The sequence below is a fragment of the Engystomops pustulosus genome, unplaced genomic scaffold (assembly GCF_040894005.1).
Source record: "Engystomops pustulosus unplaced genomic scaffold, aEngPut4.maternal MAT_SCAFFOLD_263, whole genome shotgun sequence".
In the NCBI taxonomy this organism is placed as follows: Eukaryota; Metazoa; Chordata; class Amphibia; order Anura; family Leptodactylidae; genus Engystomops; species Engystomops pustulosus.
The window spans coordinates 67,646-89,260 of NW_027285142.1; the positions used below are offsets into that span (position 1 = coordinate 67,646).

At 52.5% G+C, this 21,615-nt stretch overlaps 1 protein-coding gene across 1 annotated transcript in view; it reads right to left on the reverse strand.

The window, feature by feature from the left end:
- Positions 1-2,606: 2,606 nt before the first annotated feature.
- Positions 2,607-21,615, reverse strand: part of LOC140110362 (ICOS ligand-like) — a 35,908-nt gene continuing 16,899 nt past the window's right edge. Inside the window, exons 2-6 of the mRNA XM_072132190.1 lie at positions 10,650-10,684; positions 9,985-10,341; positions 7,531-7,815; positions 5,846-5,986; positions 2,607-5,542 (exon numbers count right to left, since the gene is read on the reverse strand). Of these exons, the coding sequence (XP_071988291.1) occupies positions 5,505-5,542; positions 5,846-5,986; positions 7,531-7,815; positions 9,985-10,341; positions 10,650-10,684 (856 nt within the window). The 3' untranslated portion in view covers positions 2,607-5,504. The remainder of the gene's footprint in view (positions 5,543-5,845; positions 5,987-7,530; positions 7,816-9,984; positions 10,342-10,649; positions 10,685-21,615) is intronic.

Genomic DNA, 21,615 nt, shown 5'->3' on the forward strand with positions numbered 1-21,615 from the left:
ACGGTTCTAGCAGCGGAGCCTAGCGGAGGAGGACACACGGTTCTAGCAGCGGAGGCTAGTGGAGGAGGATACACGGTTCTAGCAGCGGAGGCTAGTGGAGGAGGACACACGGTTCTAGCAGCGGAGTCTAGCGGGATGAGGACACACGGTTCTAGCAGCGGAGGCTAGCGATGGAGGACACACGGTTCTAGCAGCGGAGGCTAGTGGAGGAGGACACACGGTTCTAGCAGCGGAGGCTAGTGGAGGAGGACACACGGTTCTAGCAGCGGAGTCTAGCGGAGGAGGACACACGGTTCTAGCAGCGGAGTCTAGCGGAGGAGGACACACGGTTCTAGCGGAGGAGGACACACGGTTCTAGCAGCGGAGTCTAGCGGAGGAGGACACACGGTTCTAGCAGCGGAGTCTAGTGGAGGAGGACACACGGTTCTAGCAGCGGAGCCTAGCGGAGGAGGACACACGGTTCTAGCAGCGGAGGCTAGTGGAGGAGGATACACGGTTCTAGCAGCGGAGGCTAGTGGAGGAGGACACACGGTTCTAGCAGCGGAGTCTAGCGGGATGAGGACACACGGTTCTAGCAGCGGAGGCTAGCGATGGAGGACACACGGTTCTAGCAGCGGAGGCTAGTGGAGGAGGACACACGGTTCTAGCAGCGGAGGCTAGTGGAGGAGGACACACGGTTCTAGCAGCGGAGTCTAGCGGAGGAGGACACACGGTTCTAGCAGCGGAGTCTAGCGGAGGAGGACACACGGTTCTAGCGGAGGAGGACACACGGTTCTAGCAGCGGAGTCTAGCGGAGGAGGACACACGGTTCTAGCAGCGGAGTCTAGTGGAGGAGGACACACGGTTCTAGCAGCGGAGTCTAGCGGAGGAGGACACACGGTTCTAGCAGCGGAGGCTAGTGGAGGAGGATACACGGTTCTAGCAGCGGAGTCTAGCGGAGGAGGACACACGGTTCTAGCAGCGGAGTCTAGCGGAGGAGGACACACGGTTCTAGCAGCGGAGTCTAGCGGAGGAGGACACACGGTTCTAGCAGCGGAGTCTAGCGGAGGAGGACACACGGTTCTAGCAGCGGAGGCTAGTGGAGGAGGACACACGGTTCTAGCAGCGGAGTCTAGCGGAGGAGGACACACGGTTCTAGCAGCGGAGGCTAGTGGATGAGGACACACGGTTCTAGCAGCGGAGGCTAGTGGAGGAGGACACACGGTTTTAGCAGCGGAGTCTAGCGGAGGAGGACACACGGTTCTAGCAGCGGAGTCTAGCGGGATGAGGACACACGGTTCTAGCAGCGGAGGCTAGTGGAGGAGGATACACGGTTCTAGCAGCGGAGCCTAGCGGAGGAGGACACACGGTTCTAGCAGCGGAGGCTAGTGGAGGAGGATACACGGTTCTAGCGGAGGAGGACACACGGTTCTAGCAGCGGAGTCTAGCGGGATGAGGACACACGGTTCTAGCAGCGGAGGCTAGCGATGGAGGACACACGGTTCTAGCAGCGGAGGCTAGTGGAGGAGGACACACGGTTCTAGCAGCGGAGGCTAGTGGAGGAGGACACACGGTTCTAGCAGCGGAGTCTAGCGGAGGAGGACACACGGTTCTAGCAGCGGAGTCTAGCGGAGGAGGACACACGGTTCTAGCGGAGGAGGACACACGGTTCTAGCAGCGGAGTCTAGCGGAGGAGGACACACGGTTCTAGCAGCGGAGTCTAGTGGAGGAGGACACACGGTTCTAGCAGCGGAGTCTAGCGGAGGAGGACACACGGTTCTAGCAGCGGAGTCTAGCGGAGGAGGACACACGGTTCTAGCAGCGGAGTCTAGCGGAGGAGGACACACGGTTCTAGCAGCGGAGTCTAGCGGAGGAGGACACACGGTTCTAGCAGCGGAGTCTAGCGGAGGAGGACAGAAGAATCTGGAAGAGGAGGGTTGGAATGTCATAGTTCACCTTGCAGGTGTGTGGAGACTTACAGGGGGGATTCTGGGAAATATGCAAATACATTTTTTCAGGATGGGATAAGGAAAACCACGCCTCTTGTTGCCTTGTAAGGCAGCTCCTTATACATTAAGCCTGACTTTCAGGAAGGATATCTATTCCAGAAGCCTCAGACTTCCTCGAGGTAAAATCTAGGATTTGTATTGAATCCATAGAGGCAGGAAATGTGACCTCAGCCACGATCTACAGCCACAAATTAGAGACATGGACTCCCTCACAGTAATACAATCCTGTATAAAGCGACAACACCGAGAATCTCTCCAGTTATCTAAAGTAAATGGTGGATCAGCTCCTGATCCTCGGGCCTCCTTATACGCAGCACCATTAGGGAATGGGGTACAGACGCCACAGACGCCCTCGGCTGCTGAGCGTCACCTGCTTAGGGAAATGACCGCGCTGATACAAAGCTACGGATTCATGTGGATTATTATTTCCTGGAGGCCGGGGTCACTCCTGGACCTTCCCGGGGCCTTCAATGTGATCTCTGTGTAAAATGTTACAATTATGTTGATTTTAAATGTAAAAACATCTGGGAAATGTAAGTATACACACTGTAGGTCTTGGATGGGATTTTATTGATGAAACAGGAAGTTGTAGGTGAGGGGATCACACGGACAATGACTGAGGCCTTGGAGAAGATTGCGCTGATCTGCAGCGAGTGCTGAGCCGCCGCTGTTTCCGAGTGTTTGCATCTCTTCAGTACAGTGTAAGAAACTGTTTTAGCTGATAGGCCTTTGACGTTTCCCTTCCTAGAAAATGTATTTGCATATTTCCCAGAATTCCCTAGTGGAGAGGCAGCCTTATTTCCCGAACCTAGTCAGTAAGTTACTCATCTAAATCCGTTCCCTGTACTGTTCTGAAGAGTTGCAAACACATGAAAACAGAGCTGTGTACAAGTTGTTTCTTAGTATGGCGGTCGTCGTGTCCGCTTTACACGCAGAAGGTTCAATCACCAGTGAAATGGTTGGCTGATGTTCTCAGGAGATGAGCTGCTCTCTGCCACTCAGTGATGGTTGTCTGGCTGAGCTATGTGTAGCACTCGAGGACCTCATCTGCCCGGACCTGCTGGAGCAGAATGCCACTGTCATTGGAGGAAGTAACGATCCTGTATAAGTGGAAGGGAGATGGGTGTGACCTCAGGAACTGGTTTCCCATCTCAATGTGGACTACAGGAGCTTGGCCAAGGTGCCGGCTTACAGTTTAAAGGTCATCACTGGAGAGATCGTCCATCGTGTACAGAATCACTGACAGCTTAGTCCTCGTGAGAGATGCGGTGCCGTACATCGGAAGCTGCCACCGTAGAGCTCAGGGGCAGGGAAATGCCTATGTTTGGTCTGGGTAAGATGTTCAATACCTTTGTGGGTAGCTTGACATCCGCAGCACAGTGTTGGTAAACACCTGGAAGACGGACCCCTTCCCTGTCCTCTCCGGCCATTTTCACCTCTTTTTATTGTTTGCATTGTAGAGCTACTCACAGAATCCAATAGATTAGAGAGAACTGGGTCCAGGACCCGAGGGTCAACTGCAAGAAGGCAGAATGCTTTTCGGAGACTGGCAGCTTGTGTCTTCTACTCTCTTCACCGTCCAACTGGACTTGAGCCCTGGAGTCCTGGTACGAAGGCTTCTCCAAAGTCCACACAAGAATCGCACTGTGGGTCCACAAGCAACTCTCCTTGGAGGGGAAAGTTCTGCTCCTGCACACTGTGGTCATGATGAAAAAGCTGCTTAAGGGGGGTAACAGTGTCCCCAACATCTTCGACTGGCTCTGCATTTCTTTTGTTTGTGGCTGTGTGCAGGACTCTGTCACCACCTCTGCCGGAAGGTCCATGTCTCGCTTCCGTCTCCTTCCCCTATGGTAGGACCTCGGATGGGATAAGTGGGACTACACCTTCCCTTACATTGGGACCTTTAATGGTTCTATAGCAGGTCCCTGCTGTGTGAGAGAGCGCCATCTGGAGGGAGGAAATTACCATCAAAATCCATGTTGCTAAACCCGGGACAATGCTCATAGCTCCAGGCCCCGGGACCGTGGGATCCTCTTATATCTGTTATCCGTGGCCTCCAACCTTCTAACATCAACTTTATAAATTAGGCTAATGAGCCTGAAAGACAACGGAGGCAGTTCCCAGAGCTGCCTCATTAACATAATTATAAAAGTTGACAGGACTCTGTCTATCCAGCACTAACACCATGGCTGCTCCTCAACTGAGAGATTATTCAATTCTGGACAGAAAGGAAGACAGAGATGAGGATGACTGAGCCCCAACATAAGGACGTGACGGCAAAGACCACGCTGCAGGAGTCTTCAACTTTACCTTAAGTCGATGGTAGAGGAAAGGTCAAGGAGCCCTTCTCCCCTGTCCGTCTGTCCTGTGAATTCCCCACCCGCTCCTCGCTGTAATTCATATCACCCATGGGTGATGGAGCATTTCATTGTGTTGTAGAGTCTGGGACGTCTCATGGCAGTGACGCAGCTGGGAATCCGATCTTTTTGGAATAGACTGGTTAAGCTTCCTGAAAGTCAGGCTTGCTGTACAGGGAGCTGCCTTGCATGGGACTAAGAGGCAATGATTTCCCGATCCCATCCTGTGTGCAGGAGGCCTCTGTGTTATCTCCCAGGTTTACTTAGATGCTGTGCAGATCATTTTCTGCTCCGGTCACATTTTTTGCCGCCAATAACAATTTTTGTGCATTTTTTAATAAAAGATAAATAACAATTTAATAGCTGGGGGTGTGCAGAGCGCCCCCTGACATGTGGCAGGTACATTCATACAAGGTGATTGGGGGTCACTGATTCCATATCTTGCTAAATATTTAGAAATCGCAGTAGCAAAAGTGTTAATTAGTATCTGCTCATAAAGAAGAGTATTGCCCCCCACCCCACCCCCCACGAGGGGCGTCAGGCCCTAATGTGACTCCCCATGACCCCCTCACGTCTCCTGTCTGTAGCGTGGGCTGAGAGGTAGGTAAAATGGTTTTCAGCCTTCTCTCAATCTTCTTAATAGGAATCTACAAAGCTTCCTTGGGGCTGAGATTCTCTGCCATTGATTTGGTCCCCCCCCCCCTCCCCCCTGTCTAACTTCTGCTTTGTTTTCTGGTCACCCCTCTCGTCTGCTGTCTGGTTGTGACCTCTGATTATGGACGGAGACACACTCTGGGTTTTCTATACCCCGAGGCTTCACCTCCTCTCTATCCCTCTGATTATTCATTGTAGGGCTCCATTAACCCCCCCCCCCCCCCTTCCCACCTACCCCCCATCGCTCTGTATATTACTGTTCTGCAGTCCTACAGTGAGTTACTGGTGGTTGGATTGGGTGTTCACTATTGTAACGTTAGGGCCGGACAATAGCCCTTCCTTGGACAATGGCCACTCCTGTGTCCTCTGCCGCTCCTGCGTCCCCCTGCCGCTCCTGTTTATGGCTGAAGGCCCCGGACTTCTTCTTGGCTTAGGATATTCAGGCTCGGACCCCTTGAAGAGTTGTGGTGGTCAGTTCTGTGGTGGTCAGTTCTGTGGGGTCTCTTCATCCTCGTTGTAGATCAGACATTTGAGTCGTTGGAGCTTGAAGTGAAAGACATGGAGATAATGAGAAGACAAGAAAAGCTACAGACAAAACTCAGTTCACGTAAACCCCCCCCCCTCCGCGTGGCGGGAGAACATTCTATATAGATGTAGACCAGGAGACCCCAAAAGCCTCCACGTGTCCCTCCCCCGGTGAGGAGCCGTGTCAGGGGCAGAAGTCCCCGTGTACCGTCACACATGGACACCTCTATGATTTACATGGCGACCCCTGGTGTGAGGGTCCCTGGAGAAGACACAGGCCTCGCTTCTGAGGGGTCCCATAGGATACGGGAATTATCTCACCTTCATATGATGGGAAGCGGTGCATGCGCCGCCATCTAACCACTACGACCGCGAGGAGCACAGCCACTAACCCCCCAGTGATGAGAGACACAGCGAGGACCCCGGGACCAGACGTCTCCTTCTCCCGAGCTTCCACCTTCCCTGAGGAGAGAGAAAAGACGTCTGAGCGGCCTCTGTCCTGAAGGCTGAGCCGCAAGACATCGGGGGGGATGGGGGGGTGAAGGGGTGGGTGTGCTGGGGAGGGGAGGGTGAAGGGGTGGGTGTGGAAGAGTATTATAGGGATATTTCATAACTTTCAAAACTTCAAAAAAATAAACTTTCAAAAATGTATCTAGATGAGAAAGAGCACATGGTGGAGCACATGGCGCACTGCGGTGAACCCCCCTAAGCCACACACTGGCCACGCCCCTAACCACACCCAAAATCTGCTGAGGCCACACTGCAGCAGTAAGCATCATGTCAGGGAGTCCTTGCACAGCACCAGGGGATGGGGAGGTGAGGGATTCTGATGGTACATGTCCTTTAACCCTTTGCCGCACCATACCGTTCCCCAAGGTCCTGGTGCATCAGCTGCATAATGCAGCAAACACTCCGGATAGCTGCTGGCAACGGGCGTGATGTCATCGGGAAGCCACAAGCAGTTGCCATGTCCGTATAACACTCCAGGACTTGGCATTTCTGCAGATCCGATACAATGGGCCAGGTCTTTACCGTAGAACATATATAAAAATAATAAAAATCAGAAACATGTTACGTCCCAAAAGTCTCGATCTATAAGTATTTAAGAAAGCTTTTTCTCGTCGGTGGACCCTGTAATGGCAAATGGCGGCCAAATATCCAGAACGCCACTTCTTTGCCATTTTAAGAAAAAGCAACCAACTAGTCTTACAGTCCCCAAATTGTTATAAATGAAAACGTCATCTCATCCCGCAAAAATGACACCACCCACAGCACCGAGCAGCGACGTACAGAACGCTCTCGCCAAAAGATCCTCAGTGGGAAGGGGTTAAGGTACATCTGGATAGCGGAAGAGCCGGCACTGAGGGGATTGGGGGATATTATTTGGCAGGGGGTGTATGGGAAAAAGTGAAGTATTTAACACTTTAGCTGCTGCTTGTCTACACGAGGACCTGACCTCACACTACATCTTCTGTGCACTCCCGGCTCTGCTGCATCTTCTCTGTCTTCCCGGGCTGAAGTTCAGTAAGGAAGGAGGGCAGTAACACAAGTGATAGCAGAACGGGTGAGCTGCAGCAGCGCTGATAAGATGGTCCTGCCCTGGGGGCTCCCGGCATGTGGCAGCAGCCTGTGCTGGAGCTCCATTCATACAACAGCCCTAAGGGACCTGACAGCGAGAGGAGAGAGGGCTCTGTGTGTTCCCTGGGCTATGGGAGGTGCCGGGGGCAGAACTCGGAGGAGGGACAACAAGGGAATAATCGGGACATTCTCCCAACCGAGCGGGACGGTTGGGAGCTATGATACTGTTCTCTGGTGGTCGGGGGCTCTCACCAAACATTGATAAGATTTAGACCTTCTATTCCTGGAGATGTTATCCAGGGGACTAAGGCTTGCATGTTCCTCTTCTGGACAACTTGGAGAGCCTCATGGGAGCAGCTTGGGCCTTTATGGGACTTTCTCTCCTGTAGAGGTGACACCTCTGATACTTGGGGTAGTCATGGACTCACATGTCAGGGATGTCAGATTTCCATTCCTCGTAATGATGACACATTGGATGCTGATGTTGGATGTCATGTTGAGGGTGATTGTGCTGGTCACATTAATCAGGTCCCCATCCCATAGAACATACTGGTGGATGTGACCATCCGGCACCTCTTTCCCATCATGAGCATTTATCCAGGCTATTCTTGGCTCCTCCAGTCCTCCCTTTGATGTGCAGTTCAGGGTCAGCTCCTGGCCATGTTGTAGGTTCCTTACTGAAGGCGTTTCCACCACCGGGATACTGAATTCAGCTGCAGATAGAAAGTATGAGGGTTGAAGGTTGTGTGTGGGTGAGACCTTCTCTGAGGTGGAGAATAGAGCTTATATTAGAGCCTAAATGTAAGAAAGAATTGACAGTAAGGTAAAGGTTTCCGCTGGTGAGAGAAGGAGGAGGTGAAGGGAAGGTCGTCCTGTGCTCGCAAGTCAGGATAAAGGTGAAAGTGAGAAGGAAATCTGCAGATAAAGGTAAGATCTGCTCTTGGGGTGGAGGTAAAACAGAGTTCGACTCAAAAGGTGAGGTAAGGATTTTGGTTAAAGGGAGACTTGGTCATGAGGTGAAGGTAAAGGTGAGACGTTCTCAAGAGATGGAGATGGAGATGAAGGGGAGACGTTCTCAAGAGATGGAGATGAAGGGGAGACGTTCTCAAGAGATGGAGATGAAGGGGAGACGTTCTCAAGAGATGGAGATGGAGATGAAGGTGAGACGTTCTCAAGAGATGGAGATGAAGGGGAGACGTTCTCAAGAGATGGAGATGAAGGGGAGACGTTCTCAAGAGATGGAGATGAAGGGGAGACGTTCTCAAGAGATGGAGATGAAGGGGAGACGTTCTCAAGAGATGGAAATGGAGATGAAGGGGAGACGTTCTCAAGAGATGGAGATGAAGGGGAGACGTTCTCAAGAGATGGAGATGAAGGGGAGACGTTCTCAAGAGATGGAGATGAAGGGGAGACGTTCTCAAGAGATGGAGATGAAGGGGAGACGTTCTCAAGAGATGGAGATGAAGGGGAGACGTTCTCAAGAGATGGAGATGAAGGTGAGACGTTCTCAAGAGATGGAGATGGAGATGAAGGGGAGACGTTCTCAAGAGATGGAGATGAAGGGGAGACGTTCTCAAGAGATGGAGATGAAGGGGAGACGTTCTCAAGAGATGGAGATGAAGGGGAGACGTTCTCATGAGATGGAGATGAAGGTGAGACGTTCTCATGAGATGGAGATGAAGGTGAGACGTTCTCAAGAGATGGAGATGAAGGTGAGACGTTCTCAAGAGATGGAGATGAAGGTGAGACGTTCTCAAGAGATGGAGATGAAGGGGAGACGTTCTCAAGAGATGGAGATGAAGGGGAGACGTTCTCAAGAGATGGAGATGAAGGGGAGACATTCTCAAGAGATGGAGATGAAGGGGAGACGTTCTCAAGAGATGGAGATGGAGATGAAGGGGAGACGTTCTCAAGAGATGGAGATGGAGATGAAGGGGAGACGTTCTCAAGAGATGGAGATGGAGATGAAGGGGAGACGTTCTCAAGAGATGGAGATGAAGGGGAGACGTTCTCAAGAGATGGAGATGAAGGTGAGACGTTCTCAAGAGATGGAGATGAAGGGGAGACGTTCTCAAGAGATGGAGATGAAGGTGAGACGTTCTCAAGAGATGGAGATGAAGGTGAGACGTTCTCAAGAGATGGAGATGAAGGGGAGACGTTCTCAAGAGATGGAGATGAAGGGGAGACGTTCTCAAAAGATGGAAATGGAGATGAAGGGGAGACGTTCTCAAGAGATGGAAATGGAGATGAAGGGGAGACGTTCTCAAGAGATGGAGATGAAGGGGAGACGTTCTCAAGAGATGGAGATGAAGGGGAGACGTTCTCAAGAGATGGAGATGAAGGGGAGACGTTCTCAAGAGATGGAGATGAAGGGGAGACGTTCTCAAGAGATGGAGATGAAGGGGAGACGTTCTCAAAAGATGGAAATGGAGATGAAGGGGAGACGTTCTCAAGAGATGGAGATGAAGGGGAGACGTTCTCATGAGATGGAGATGAAGGGGAGACGTTCTCAAGAGATGGAGATGAAGGGGAGACGTTCTCAAGAGATGGAGATGAAGGGGAGACGTTCTCAAGAGATGGAGATGAAGGGGAGACGTTCTCAAGAGATGGAGATGAAGGGGAGACGTTCTCAAGAGATGGAGATGAAGGGGAGACGTTCTCAAGAGATGGAAATGGAGATGAAGGGGAGACGATCTCATGAGATGGAGATGAAGGTGAGACGTTCTCAAGAGATGGAGATGAAGGGGAGACGTTCTCATGAGATGGAGATGAAGGGGAGACGTTCTCATGAGATGGAGATGAAGGGGAGACGTTCTCAAGAGATGGAGATGAAGGGGAGACGTTCTCAAGAGGTTTAGATAAAGGTAAAGTTGCATCCTCACCCGTCACCTCCAGCTCCACCGTTGTCTCACTGATGTTGCTTGTAAAGGAGGGACTCCACAGGATGATGCATTGGTAGGTGCCCCTATCATGTAGGGATAGGTTGTTAAGTCTGAGGTTGAAGTTTCCGGCATGCAGCCCATTAGGATTGAGATGCGAGCGGCCTCTGAATATCTCACTCACATGTGTGGGGTCCACCTTTCCATGTAAGGCCACTGCCACCACCAAAGGGTTTGGCTCCTTCTTCATCTGCCAGTAGACATCAATCTCCTCTATGGGGCCCGGCAACTGGTGGTGCAGACACGGTAACTCCACGGAACCATTCAGGACACCCACAAGCCCAACAGCCGACCTGAAGACTGACAAAGACCATGACAAAGACAAGTCATATATATATATACACACACACACACTAGCTGTATCTCCCGGTGTTATATATATACATACATAGACACACATATACATACATATACACACACACACACACTAGCTATATCTCCCGGTGTTATATATATATATATACATACATAGACACACATATACACACACACACACACACTAGCTGTATCTCCCGGTGTTATATATATATATATATATATACATACATAGACACACATATACACATCTTGATATATTATTATGCTGCTGGTATAACATGAATACTCACCAGTTGTCAGATAACAGAAGACAATCGCTGGGAACCTGCAGGAGGAGAGGAGAAAGTGACACAGAAATAACTGAGGGGACGGGAAATATTTACACATCACATTATTCACTTTCTGTTTCATTGCAGCCAATTGGGAAGATAAAAAAAAAAGTTATTTTTTTTCCCAAAAACTGTGCCCTCTGCCCCCCCACAGTAATGTGCCCTCTGCCCCCCCAGTAATGTGCACTATGCCCCCCCCAGTAATGTGCCCTGTGCCCCCCCACAGTAATGTGCCCTCTGCCCCCCCACAGTAATGTGCACTATGCCCCCCCCAGTAATGTGCACTATGCCCCCCCCCACAGTAATGTGCCCTCTGCCCCCCCACAGTAATGTGCCCTCTGCCCCCCCCCCAGTAATGTGCACTATGCCCCCCCACAGTAATGTGCCCTCTGCCCCCCCCCAGTAATGTGCACTATGCCCCCCCACAGTAATGTGCCCTCTGCCCCCCCCCACAGTAATGTGCCCTCTGCCCCCCCCAGTAATGTGCCCTCTGCCCCCCCCAGTAATGTGCCCTGTGCCCCCCCCCAGTAATGTGCCCTGTGCCCCCCCCCCAGTAATGTGCCCTGTGCCCCCCACCCAGTAATGTGCCCTCTGCCCCCCACCCAGTAATGTGCCCTCTGCCCCCAACCCAGTAATGTGCCCTCTGCCCCCCACCCAGTAATGTGCCCTCTGCTCCCCCCCAGTAATGTGCACTATGCCCCCCAGTAATGTGCACTATGCCCCCCAGTAATGTGCCCTCTGCCTCCCCCAGTAATGTGCCCTCTGCCCCCCAGTAATGTGCCCTCTGCCCCCCCAGTAATGTGCCCTCTGCCCCCCCAGTAATGTGCCCTCTGCCCCCCACCTAGTAATGTGCCCTCTGCCCCCCAGTAATGTGCCCTCTGCCCCCCACCCAGTAATGTGCCCTCTGCCCCCCCCCAGTAATGTGCCCTCTGCCCCCCCCAGTAATGTGCCCTCTGCCCCCCCCCAGTAATGTGCACTATGCCCCCCCCACAGTAATGTGCCCTCTGCCCCCCCCAGTAATGTGCACTATGCCCCCCCACAGTAATGTGCCCTCTGCCCCCCCCCAGTAATGTGCCCTCTGCCCCCCCCCAGTAATGTGCCCTCTGCCCCCCCCCAGTAATGTGCCCTCTGCCTCCCCCCAGTAATGTGCACTATGCCCCCCACAGTTAAGTGCCCTCTGCCCCCCACAGTAATGTGCCCTCTGCCCCCCCCCAGTAATGTGCACTATGCCCCCCCCACAGTAATGTGCCCTCTGCCCCCCCCATAGTAATGTGCCCTCTGCCCCCCCCACAGTAATGTGCCCTCTGCCCCCCCCCAGTAATGTGCCCTCTGCCCCCCCCCAGTAATGTGCCCTCTGCCCCCCACCCAGTAATGTGCCTCTGCCCCCCACCCAGTAATGTGCCCTCTGCCCCCACCCAGTAATGTGCCCTCTGCCCCCACCCAGTAATGTGCCCTCTGCCCCCCAGTAATGTGCCCTCTGCTCCCCCCAGTAATGTGCACTATGCCCCCAGTAATGTGCCCTCTGGCCTCCCCCAGTAATGTGCACTATGCCCCCCAGTAATGTGCCCTCTGCCCCCCACCCAGTAATGTGCCCTCTGCCCCCAGTAATGTGCCCTCTGCCCCCCACCCAGTAATGTGCCCTCTGCCCCCCCCAGTAATGTGCACTATGCCCCCCCCCACAGTAATGTGCCCTCTGCCCCCCCCACAGTAATGTGCCCTCTGCCCCCCCCCCAGTAATGTGCCCTCTGCCCCCCCACAGTAATGTGCCCTCTGCCCCCCCACAGTAATGTGCCCTCTGCCCCCCCCCACAGTAATGTGCCCTCTGCCCCCCCACAGTAATGTGCCCTCTGCCCCCCCCACAGTAATGTGCCCTCTGCCCCCCCCACAGTAATGTGCCATCTGCCCCCCCCACAGTAATGTGCCTCTGCCCCCCACCCAGTAATGTGCCCTCTGCCCCCCACCCAGTAATGTGCCCTCTGCCCCCCACCCAGTAATGTGCCCTCTGCCCCCCCCCAGTAATGTGCCTCTGCCCCCCACCCAGTAATGTGCCCTCTGCCCCCCCCCCAGTAATGTGCCCTCTGCCCCCCACCCCAGTAATGTGCCCTCTGCCCCCCCACCCAGTAATGTGCCCTCTGCCCCCCACCCAGTAATGTGCCCTCTGCCCCCCACCCAGTAATGTGCCCTCTGCTCCCCCCCAGTAATGTGCCCTCTGCTCCCCCCCAGTAATGTGCACTATGCCCCCCAGTAATGTGCCCTCTGCCTCCCCAGTAATGTGCACTATGCCCCCAGTAATGTGCACTATGCCCCCCAGTAATGTACCCTCTGCCCCCCACCCCAGTAATGTGCCCTCTGCCCCCAGTAATGTGCCCTCTGCCCCCACCCAGTAATGTGCACTATGCCCCCCCCACAGTAATGTGCCCTCTGCCCCCCCCCACAGTAATGTGCCCTCTGCCCCCCCCCCACAGTAATGTGCCCTCTGGCCCCCCCCCCAGTAATGTGCACTATGCCCCCCCACCAGTAATGTGCCCTCTGCCCCCCCCCCCCCAGTAATGTGCACTATGCCCCCCCACAGTAATGTGCACTATGCCCCCCCACAGTAATGTGCCCTCTGCCCCCCCCACAGTAATGTGCCCTCTGCCCCCCCCACAGTATGTGCCCTCTGCCCCCCCACAGTAATGTGCCTCTGCCCCCAGTATGTGCCCTCTGCCCCCCACCCAGTAATGTGCCCTCTGCCCCCCACCCAGTAATGTGCCCTCTGCCCCCCACCCAGTAATGTGCCCTCTGCCCCCCCCCAGTAATGTGCTCTCTGCCCCCCCTAGTAATGTGCTCTCTGCCCCCCTAGTAATGTGCTCTCTGCCCCCCTAGTAATGTGCTCTCTGCCCCCCCTAGTAATGTGCTCTCTGCCCCCCCTAGTAATGTGCTCTCTGCCCCCCCTAGTAATGTGCTCTCTGCCCCCCCTAGTAATGTGCCTCTCTGCCCCCCCTAGTAAGTGCTCTCTGCCCCCTAGTAATGTGCTCTCTGCCCCCCTAGTAATGTGCTCTCTGCCCCCCCTAGTAATGTGCTCTCTGCCCCCCCTAGTAATGTGCTTCTGCCCCCCCTAGTAATGTGCTCTCTGCCCCCCCTAGTAATGTGCTCTCTGCCCCCCCTAGTAATGTGCTCTCTGCCCCCCCTAGTAATGTGCTCTCTGCCCCCCCTAGTAATGTGCTCTCTGCCCCCCTAGTATGTGCTCTCTGCCCCCCCTGAATGTGCCTCTGCCCCCCCGTATGGTGCCCTCTGCCCCCCCCCCCTAATGTGCCCTCTGCCCCCCCCCGTAATGTGCCCTCTGCCCCCCCCCGTAATGTGCCCTCTGCCCCCCCCCAGTAATGTGCACTCTGCCCCCCCCCCAGTAATGTGCCCTCTGCCCCCCCCAGTAATGTGCCCTCTGCCCCCCCCCAGTAATGTGCCCTCTGCCCCCCCCCCCCAGTAATGTGCCCTCTGCCCCCCCCCCAGTAATGTGCCCTCTGCCCCCCCCAGTAATGTGCCCTCTGCCCCCCCCAGTAATGTGCCCTCTGCCCCCAACCCAGTACTGTGCCCTCTGCCCCCACCCAGTACTGTGCCCTCTGCCCCCCACCCAGTAATGTGCCCTCTGCCCCCCACCCAGTAATGTGCCCTCTGCCCCCCACCCAGTAATGTGCCCTCTGCCCCCCCACCCAGTAATGTGCCCTCTGCCCCCCCCCAGTAATGTGCCCTCTGCCCCCCCCTAGTAATGTTCCCACCGAAGCCACCAAGGGGCAGACAGAGGAAGAACCTTTCATCACTTAATTAAAAGAGGAAGGAAGAGGAAGGAGATACCAGGAGGAAGGGAGAGGAGGAGATACCAGGAGGAAGGGAGAGGAAGGAGATACCAGGAGGAAGGGAGAGGAAGGAGATACCAGGAGGAAGGGAGAGGAAGGAGATACCAGGAGGAAGGGAGAGGAAGGAAGAGGAAGGAGATACCAGGAGGAAGGGAGAGGAAGGAGATACCAGGAGGAAGGGAGAGGAAGGAAGAGAAGGAGATACCAGGAGGAAGGGAGAGGAAGGAAGAGGAAGGAGATACCAGGAGGAAGGGAGAGGAAGGAGATACCAGGAGGAAGGGAGAGGAAGGAGATACCAGGAGGAAGGGAGAGGAAGGAGATACCAGGAGGAAGGGAGAGGAAGGAGATACCAGGAGGAAGGGAGAGGAAGGAAGAGGAAGGAGATACCAGGAGGAAGGGAGAGGAAGGAAGAGGAAGGAGATACCAGGAGGAAGGGAGAGGAAGGAAGAGGAAGGAGATACCAGGAGGAAGGGAGAGGAAGGAAGAGGAAGGAGATACCAGGAGGAGGGAGAGGAAGGAAGAAGGAGATACCAGGAGGAAGGGAGAGGAAGGAAGAAGAAGGAGATACCAGGAGGAAGGGAGAGGAAGGAAGAGGAAGGAGATACCAGGAGGAAGGGAGAGGAAGGAAGAGGAAGGAGATACCAGGAGGAAGGGAGAGGAAGGAGATACCAGGAGGAAGGGAGAGGAAGGAGATACCAGGAGGAAGGGAGAGGAAGGAAGAAGAAGGAGATACCAGGAGGAAGGGAGAGGAAGGAAGAGGAAGGAGATACCAGGAGGAAGGGAGAGGAAGGAGATACCAGGAGGAAGGGAGAGGAAGGAAGAGGAAGGAGATACCAGGAGGAAGGGAGAGGAAGGAGATACCAGGAGGAAGGGAGAGGAAGGAAGAGGAAGGAGATACCAGGAGGAAAGGAAAGGAAGGAAGAGGAAGGAGATACCAGGAGGAAGGAAGAGGAAGGAGATACCAGGAGGAAGGGAGAGGAAGGAAGAAGGAGATACCAGGAGGAAGGGAGAGGAAGGAAGAAGAAGGAGATACCAGGAGGAAGGGAGAGGAAGGAAGAGGAAGGAGATACCAGGAGGAAGGGAGAGGAAGGAAGAGGAAGGAGATACCAGGAGGAAGGGAGAGGAAGGAGATACCAGGAGGAAGGGAGAGGAAGGAGATACCAGGAGGAAGGGAGAGGAAGGAAGAAGAAGGAGATACCAGGAGGAAGGGAGAGGAAGGAAGAGGAAGGAGATACCAGGAGGAAGGGGAGAGGAAGGAGATACCAGGAGGAAGGAGAGGAAGGAAGAGGAAGGAGATACCAGGAGGAAGGGAGAGGAAGGAGATACCAGGAGGAAGGGAGAGGAAGGAAGAGAAGGAGATACCAGGAGGAAAGGAAAGGAAGGAAGAGGAAGGAGATACCAGGAGGAAGGAAGAGGAAGGAGATACCAGGAGGAAGGGAGAGGAAGGAAGAGGAAGGAGATACCAGGAGGAAGGAGAGGAAGGAAGAGGAAGGAGATACCAGGAGGAAGGAAGAGGAAGGAGATACCAGGAGGAAGGAAGAGGAAGGAGATACCAGGAGGAAGGGAGAGAAGGAAGAGGGAAGGAGATACCAGGAGGAAGGGAGAGGAAGGAAGAGGAAGGAGATACCAGGAGGAAGGGAGAGGAAGGAAGAGGAAGGAGATACCAGGAGGAAAGGAAGAGGAAGGAGATACCAGGAGGAAGGAAGAGGAAGGAGATACCAGGAGGAAGGAAGAGGAAGGAGATACCAGGAGGAAGGAAGAGGAAGGAGATACCAGGAGGAAGGGAGAGGAAGGAAGAGGAAGGAGATACCAGGAGGAAGGGGAGAGGAAGGAAGAGGAAGGAGATACCAGGAGGAAGGAAGAGGAAGGAGATACCAGGAGGAAGGGAGAGGAAGGAAGAGGAAGGAGATACCAGGAGGAAGGGAGAGGAAGGAAGAGGAAGGAGATACCAGGAGGAAGGGAGAGGAAGGAGATACCAGGAGGAAGGAAGAGGAAGGAAGAGGAAGGAGATACCAGGAGGAAGGAAGAGGAAGGAGATACCAGGAGGAAGGGAGAGGAAGGAAGAGGAAGGAGATACCAGGAGGAAGGAAGAGGAAGGAGATACCAGGAGGAAGGAAGAGGAAGGAGATACCAGGAGGAAGGGAGAGGAAGGAAGAGGAAGGAGATACCAGGAGGAAGGAAGAGGAAGGAGATACCAGGAGGAAGGGAGAGGAAGGAAGAGGAAGGAGATACCAGGAGGAAGGGAGAGGAAGGAAGAGGAAGGAGATACCAGGAGGAAGGAAGAGGAAGGAGATACCAGGAGGAAGGGAGAGGAAGGAGATACCAGGAGGAAGGGAGAGGAAGGAAGAGGAAGGAGATACCAGGAGGAAGGGAGAGGAAGGAAGAGGAAGGAGATACCAGGAGGAAGGGAGAGGAAGGAAGAGAAGGAGATACCAGGAGGAAGGGAGAGGAAGGAGATACCAGGAGGAAGGGAGAGGAAGGAGATACCAGGAGGAAGGAAGAGGAAGGAAGAGGAAGGAGATACCAGGAGGAAGGGAGAGGAAGGAAGAGGAAGGAGATACCAGGAGAAGGAGAGGAAGGAAGAGGAAGGAGATACCAGGAGGAAGGGAGAGGAAGGAAGAGGAAGGAGATACCAGGAGGAAGGGGAGAGGAAGGAAGAGGAAGGAGATACCAGGAGGAAGGAAGAGGAAGGAGATACCAGAGGAAGGAAGAGGAAGGAGATACCAGGAGGAAGGGAGAGGAAGGAAGAGGAAGGAGATACCAGGAGGAAGGGAGAGGAAGGAAGAGGAAGGAGATACCAGGAGGAAGGGAGAGGAAGAAGAGGAAGGAGACCAGGAGGAGGGAGAGGAAGGAGATACCAGGAGCTTCTCCAACCGAGAACCAGGAGGAAGGGAGAGGAAGGGAAGAGGAAGGAGATACCAGGAGGAAGGAGAGGAAGGAAGAGGAAGGAGATACCAGGAGGAAGGGAGAGGAAGGAAGAGGAAGGAGATACCAGGAGGAAGGAGAGGAAGGAAGAGGAAGGAGATACCAGGAGGAAGGGAGAGGAAGGAAGAGGAAGGAGATACCAGGAGGAAGGGAGAGAAGGAAGAGGAAGGAGATACCAGGAGGAAGGGAGAGGAAGGAGATACCAGGAGCTTCTCCAACCGAGAACCAGGAGGAAGGGAAAGGTCCATTCACCGAACTCACACCGAGAAGCCCCAGTGCCCCCCCCCCCCCCATAGGGTATTCAGCACAGATTCATCTATTTATGGAATTTGTTACAAAGGGTCTGAAAACATTGAATCCAAAGAAATGTCAGTATCAGATTTCAGAAGGCGAATGATCCCACCATCGTCATAAAACCATCGGACCAGGGTGGGAACACGAAGAAATGTCCGACGACTGCATTCAGGGAGGAACCCAGGAGCATTCTGGACCCGGCACAGGCACAGAGTCCAATCTCTGAGTCAGAACATAGATTTATGTTCCAGAAACATCCTCAAATTAATAATAATAATACTTTATTATCCAGAAGGGCATTTAAGGTGTCACCTCAGCAATACATAAAATTGACAAGACAGCACATATATAAAAACTCACATAAAAAGGAACACATATACAATAAGACAGAGTAAAAGCACCAATACACATAAGTGAATAATTAGTTAAATAGATTATAAAAGTAATAAAATGGAACCCATATTTCCAATAGTCTTATTTTCTAAAACATTCCTATGTTACCCCTATTGCGATATTTGACAGCTCGAGAGCGGCCGGTATAAACGTCTTTTTGAATCTCTCCGACCTGCAGCGCAAGGGAATAAACGGGAGCTGAAACCACTGACCTGTGCCTGCAGCGCGCCGTGCAGGGGGTGGTCACTATTATTTCTAATTTTTCCAATTTCCTTATTATCCCGCACTGTACAAGTTTTTCCCATCGATCAAATTGCAAACCACTATGGAGGAGGCTTTCTTAATTATTTTATTCATCCTTTGACAATCCCTACTAGAAATACAGTTGCCCCAAGCCACTAGGGCAAATGCAAATGCGCTCACCATAACCGTGTTATAGAAACCGCCCATCATAGTCCTCGGGATGTCAAATGCCCTATGTCTACGTAAAAAGAATAGATTACTATTAGCACGTCTAGAGACCTTATCAATATGCTCATGCCAGCTTAATTTACTGTCAGTGATCACGCCCAAATATTTATAGCTACCAACCTGCTCCACTTCTGTCCCTGCTATAGTGAGCGGTTTGGGCATAACGCCCCTTTTCCTTGAAAAATCTATAACCAATTCTTTCGTCTTAGTTACATTGAATACGAGACCATTTGAGCTGCACCATTCGGTAAAAGTATTCACTGACTCTCGATATTCACCGTCGTCCCCCTCTGTGATACAGCCCACCATTACCGAATCATCCGAGTATTTCTGTAGAAAACAGGCCGGATCGTTTTTCCTAAAATCCGAGGTATACAGAATAAACAAGAAGGGAGCTAACACAGTACCCTGGGGGGCCCCCGTACTGCACACCACCTCATCAGACCATGTGTCACCCAACCTGACCCTCTGTGGTCTGCAGCGCAGATAAGTCATCAGCCATTTGATCATAATCGGTTCTATCTGCATAACCTGAAGCTTAGACTCTAGCAATGCTGGGATGATCGTGTTAAATGCGCTGCTAAAATCAAAAAAGTCAAGCGTACTTCTGTTTTAGGGGATTCAAGATGAGCACATGCTCTGTGTAACAGGTTAATTAATGCATCATCTACCCCCAGCCCACGCCGATATGCAAATTGTAGTGGGTCTACAAAATCCTTCACTACACTAGACAAATTACTGTATTCTACTCCATCCCCAAAGTTCATAAAGGTTACCCACCCTTAAAGGGGAGGCCGATCAATGAATAACCTTACACAGAACGCCGGACCCTTTGTACCATCCCTTCCATGGGATGTGAGCAGCTGCAGACAGACTATCCAGGAGGCCTGGATGTGGACCCCTCCATTCCACACGTGCAGGAAGGTCCTACAGGCGGGGGGGATACAGTGTTACTTTCTCGGATATGTCCTCAGCCTGCTTCCCCTTCTTCCACCATTGCCGAGGTACAGCGATGGGGACGCCATGTGCCCCCCCCCCACCTACTGAACCTGCACCTCGGCCGGTGGGAGGACAGGTAAGGAATGGACGCAACAAGAATTCCCTCTTCCAAAGACCCGAGGCCGCCTCGTTTTAACCCATTCATATGGGGATTTTCCTCCTCATTCATTACAATGTGCTAATAGCACATCCCCATATGCTGCCCCCTATACTGTACCCATATACTGTCCCCTATACTGCCTCCATATACTGCCCCCTATACTACTCCCATATACTGCCCCCTATACTGCCCCCATATACTGTCCCCTATACTGCCCCCATACACTGTCCCCTATACTGCCCCCATATAATGTCCCCTATACTGCCCCCATATAATGTCCCCTATACTGCCCCCATACACTGTCCCCTATACTGCCCCCTATACTGCCCCCATATAATGTCCCCTATACTGCCCCCATATACTGTCCCCTATACTGCCCCCATATAATGTCCCCTATACTGCCCCCATACGCTGTTCCCTATACTGCCCCATATACGGTCCTCTATACTGCCCCATATATTGTCCCTATACTGCCCCCATACACTGTCCCCTATACTGCCCCCATATACTGTCCCCTATACTGCCCCCTATACTGCCCCATACACTGTCCCCTATACTGCCCCATATACTGTCCCCTATACTGCCCCCATATACTGTCCCCATATACTGTCCCCTATACTGCCCCCATACACTGTCCCCTATACTGCCCCCGTCCCCTATACTGCCCCATACACTGTCCCCTATACTGCCCCATACACTGTCCCCTATACTGCCCCATACACTGTCCCCTATACTGCCCCCTATACTGTAGTATATGATAGGATTGATCAGACAACCTAAGGGGTATGAAAAATAGTAAAAATTATAAAAAAAAATAAAAAAAATTATAATAAAAAAACCCCTAAACCTAGAACTGATATAAATATAAATAAACAGCAAAAATCACAGACACATCAGGAATCGCCACGTCCGAAAAAATGTCCGATCACAATATAATAAGGGTTTTCACTGCATTTAACCTCGTAACGGAAAATATGCCCCATCCTATGACTTGGGTGCAGAGTTTGGGGTCCGTGCAGGGCGCTCCCCCCTCTATCCGGGGCCGGTGCAGAATGACTGGGGGCGTGGCCATGTGGTTACCATGGTGTCCATCCCATGTCAGCGGAGGCCGGAGGGTACCGGAGCTGATCCACTTACATGCATGGGCAGGGGGAGGTGCCAGAACCCCCTGACCCTTCCACTCTTCTGCCATTGGTTGTCCGCACTATATACCATACATCGCTATATACCATACATCCCATATATACCACACACCGCTATATACTATACACTCCCTATATATACCATACACCGCTAAATACTATACACCCCCTATATAACATACACCCCCTATATAACATACACCCCCTATATAACATACACCCCCTATATACCATACAACCCCTATTTATACCATATACCCCTATATACCATACACCGCTATATACTATACACCCCCTTTATACCATACACTCCTATATACCATACACCCCCTATATACCATACACCCCCTATATACCATACACCCCCTATATACCATACACCGCTATATACCATATACTGCTATATACCATACACCCGCTAAATACTACACCCCCTATATACCATATACAGCTATATACCATACACCCCCTATATACCATACACCCCCTATACACTACACCCCCTATATACCATACACAGCTATATACCATACACCCCCTATATACCATACACTGCTATATACCATACACCCGCTATATACTACACCCCCCTATATACCATACACCACTATATACCATACACCCCCTATATACCATACACAGCTATATACCATACACCCCCTATATACCATACACCCCCTATATACCATACACCCCCTATATACCATACACCCCCTATATATACCATACACCCCCTATATACCATAAACTTTTTTAAGGTGTAGGGTAAT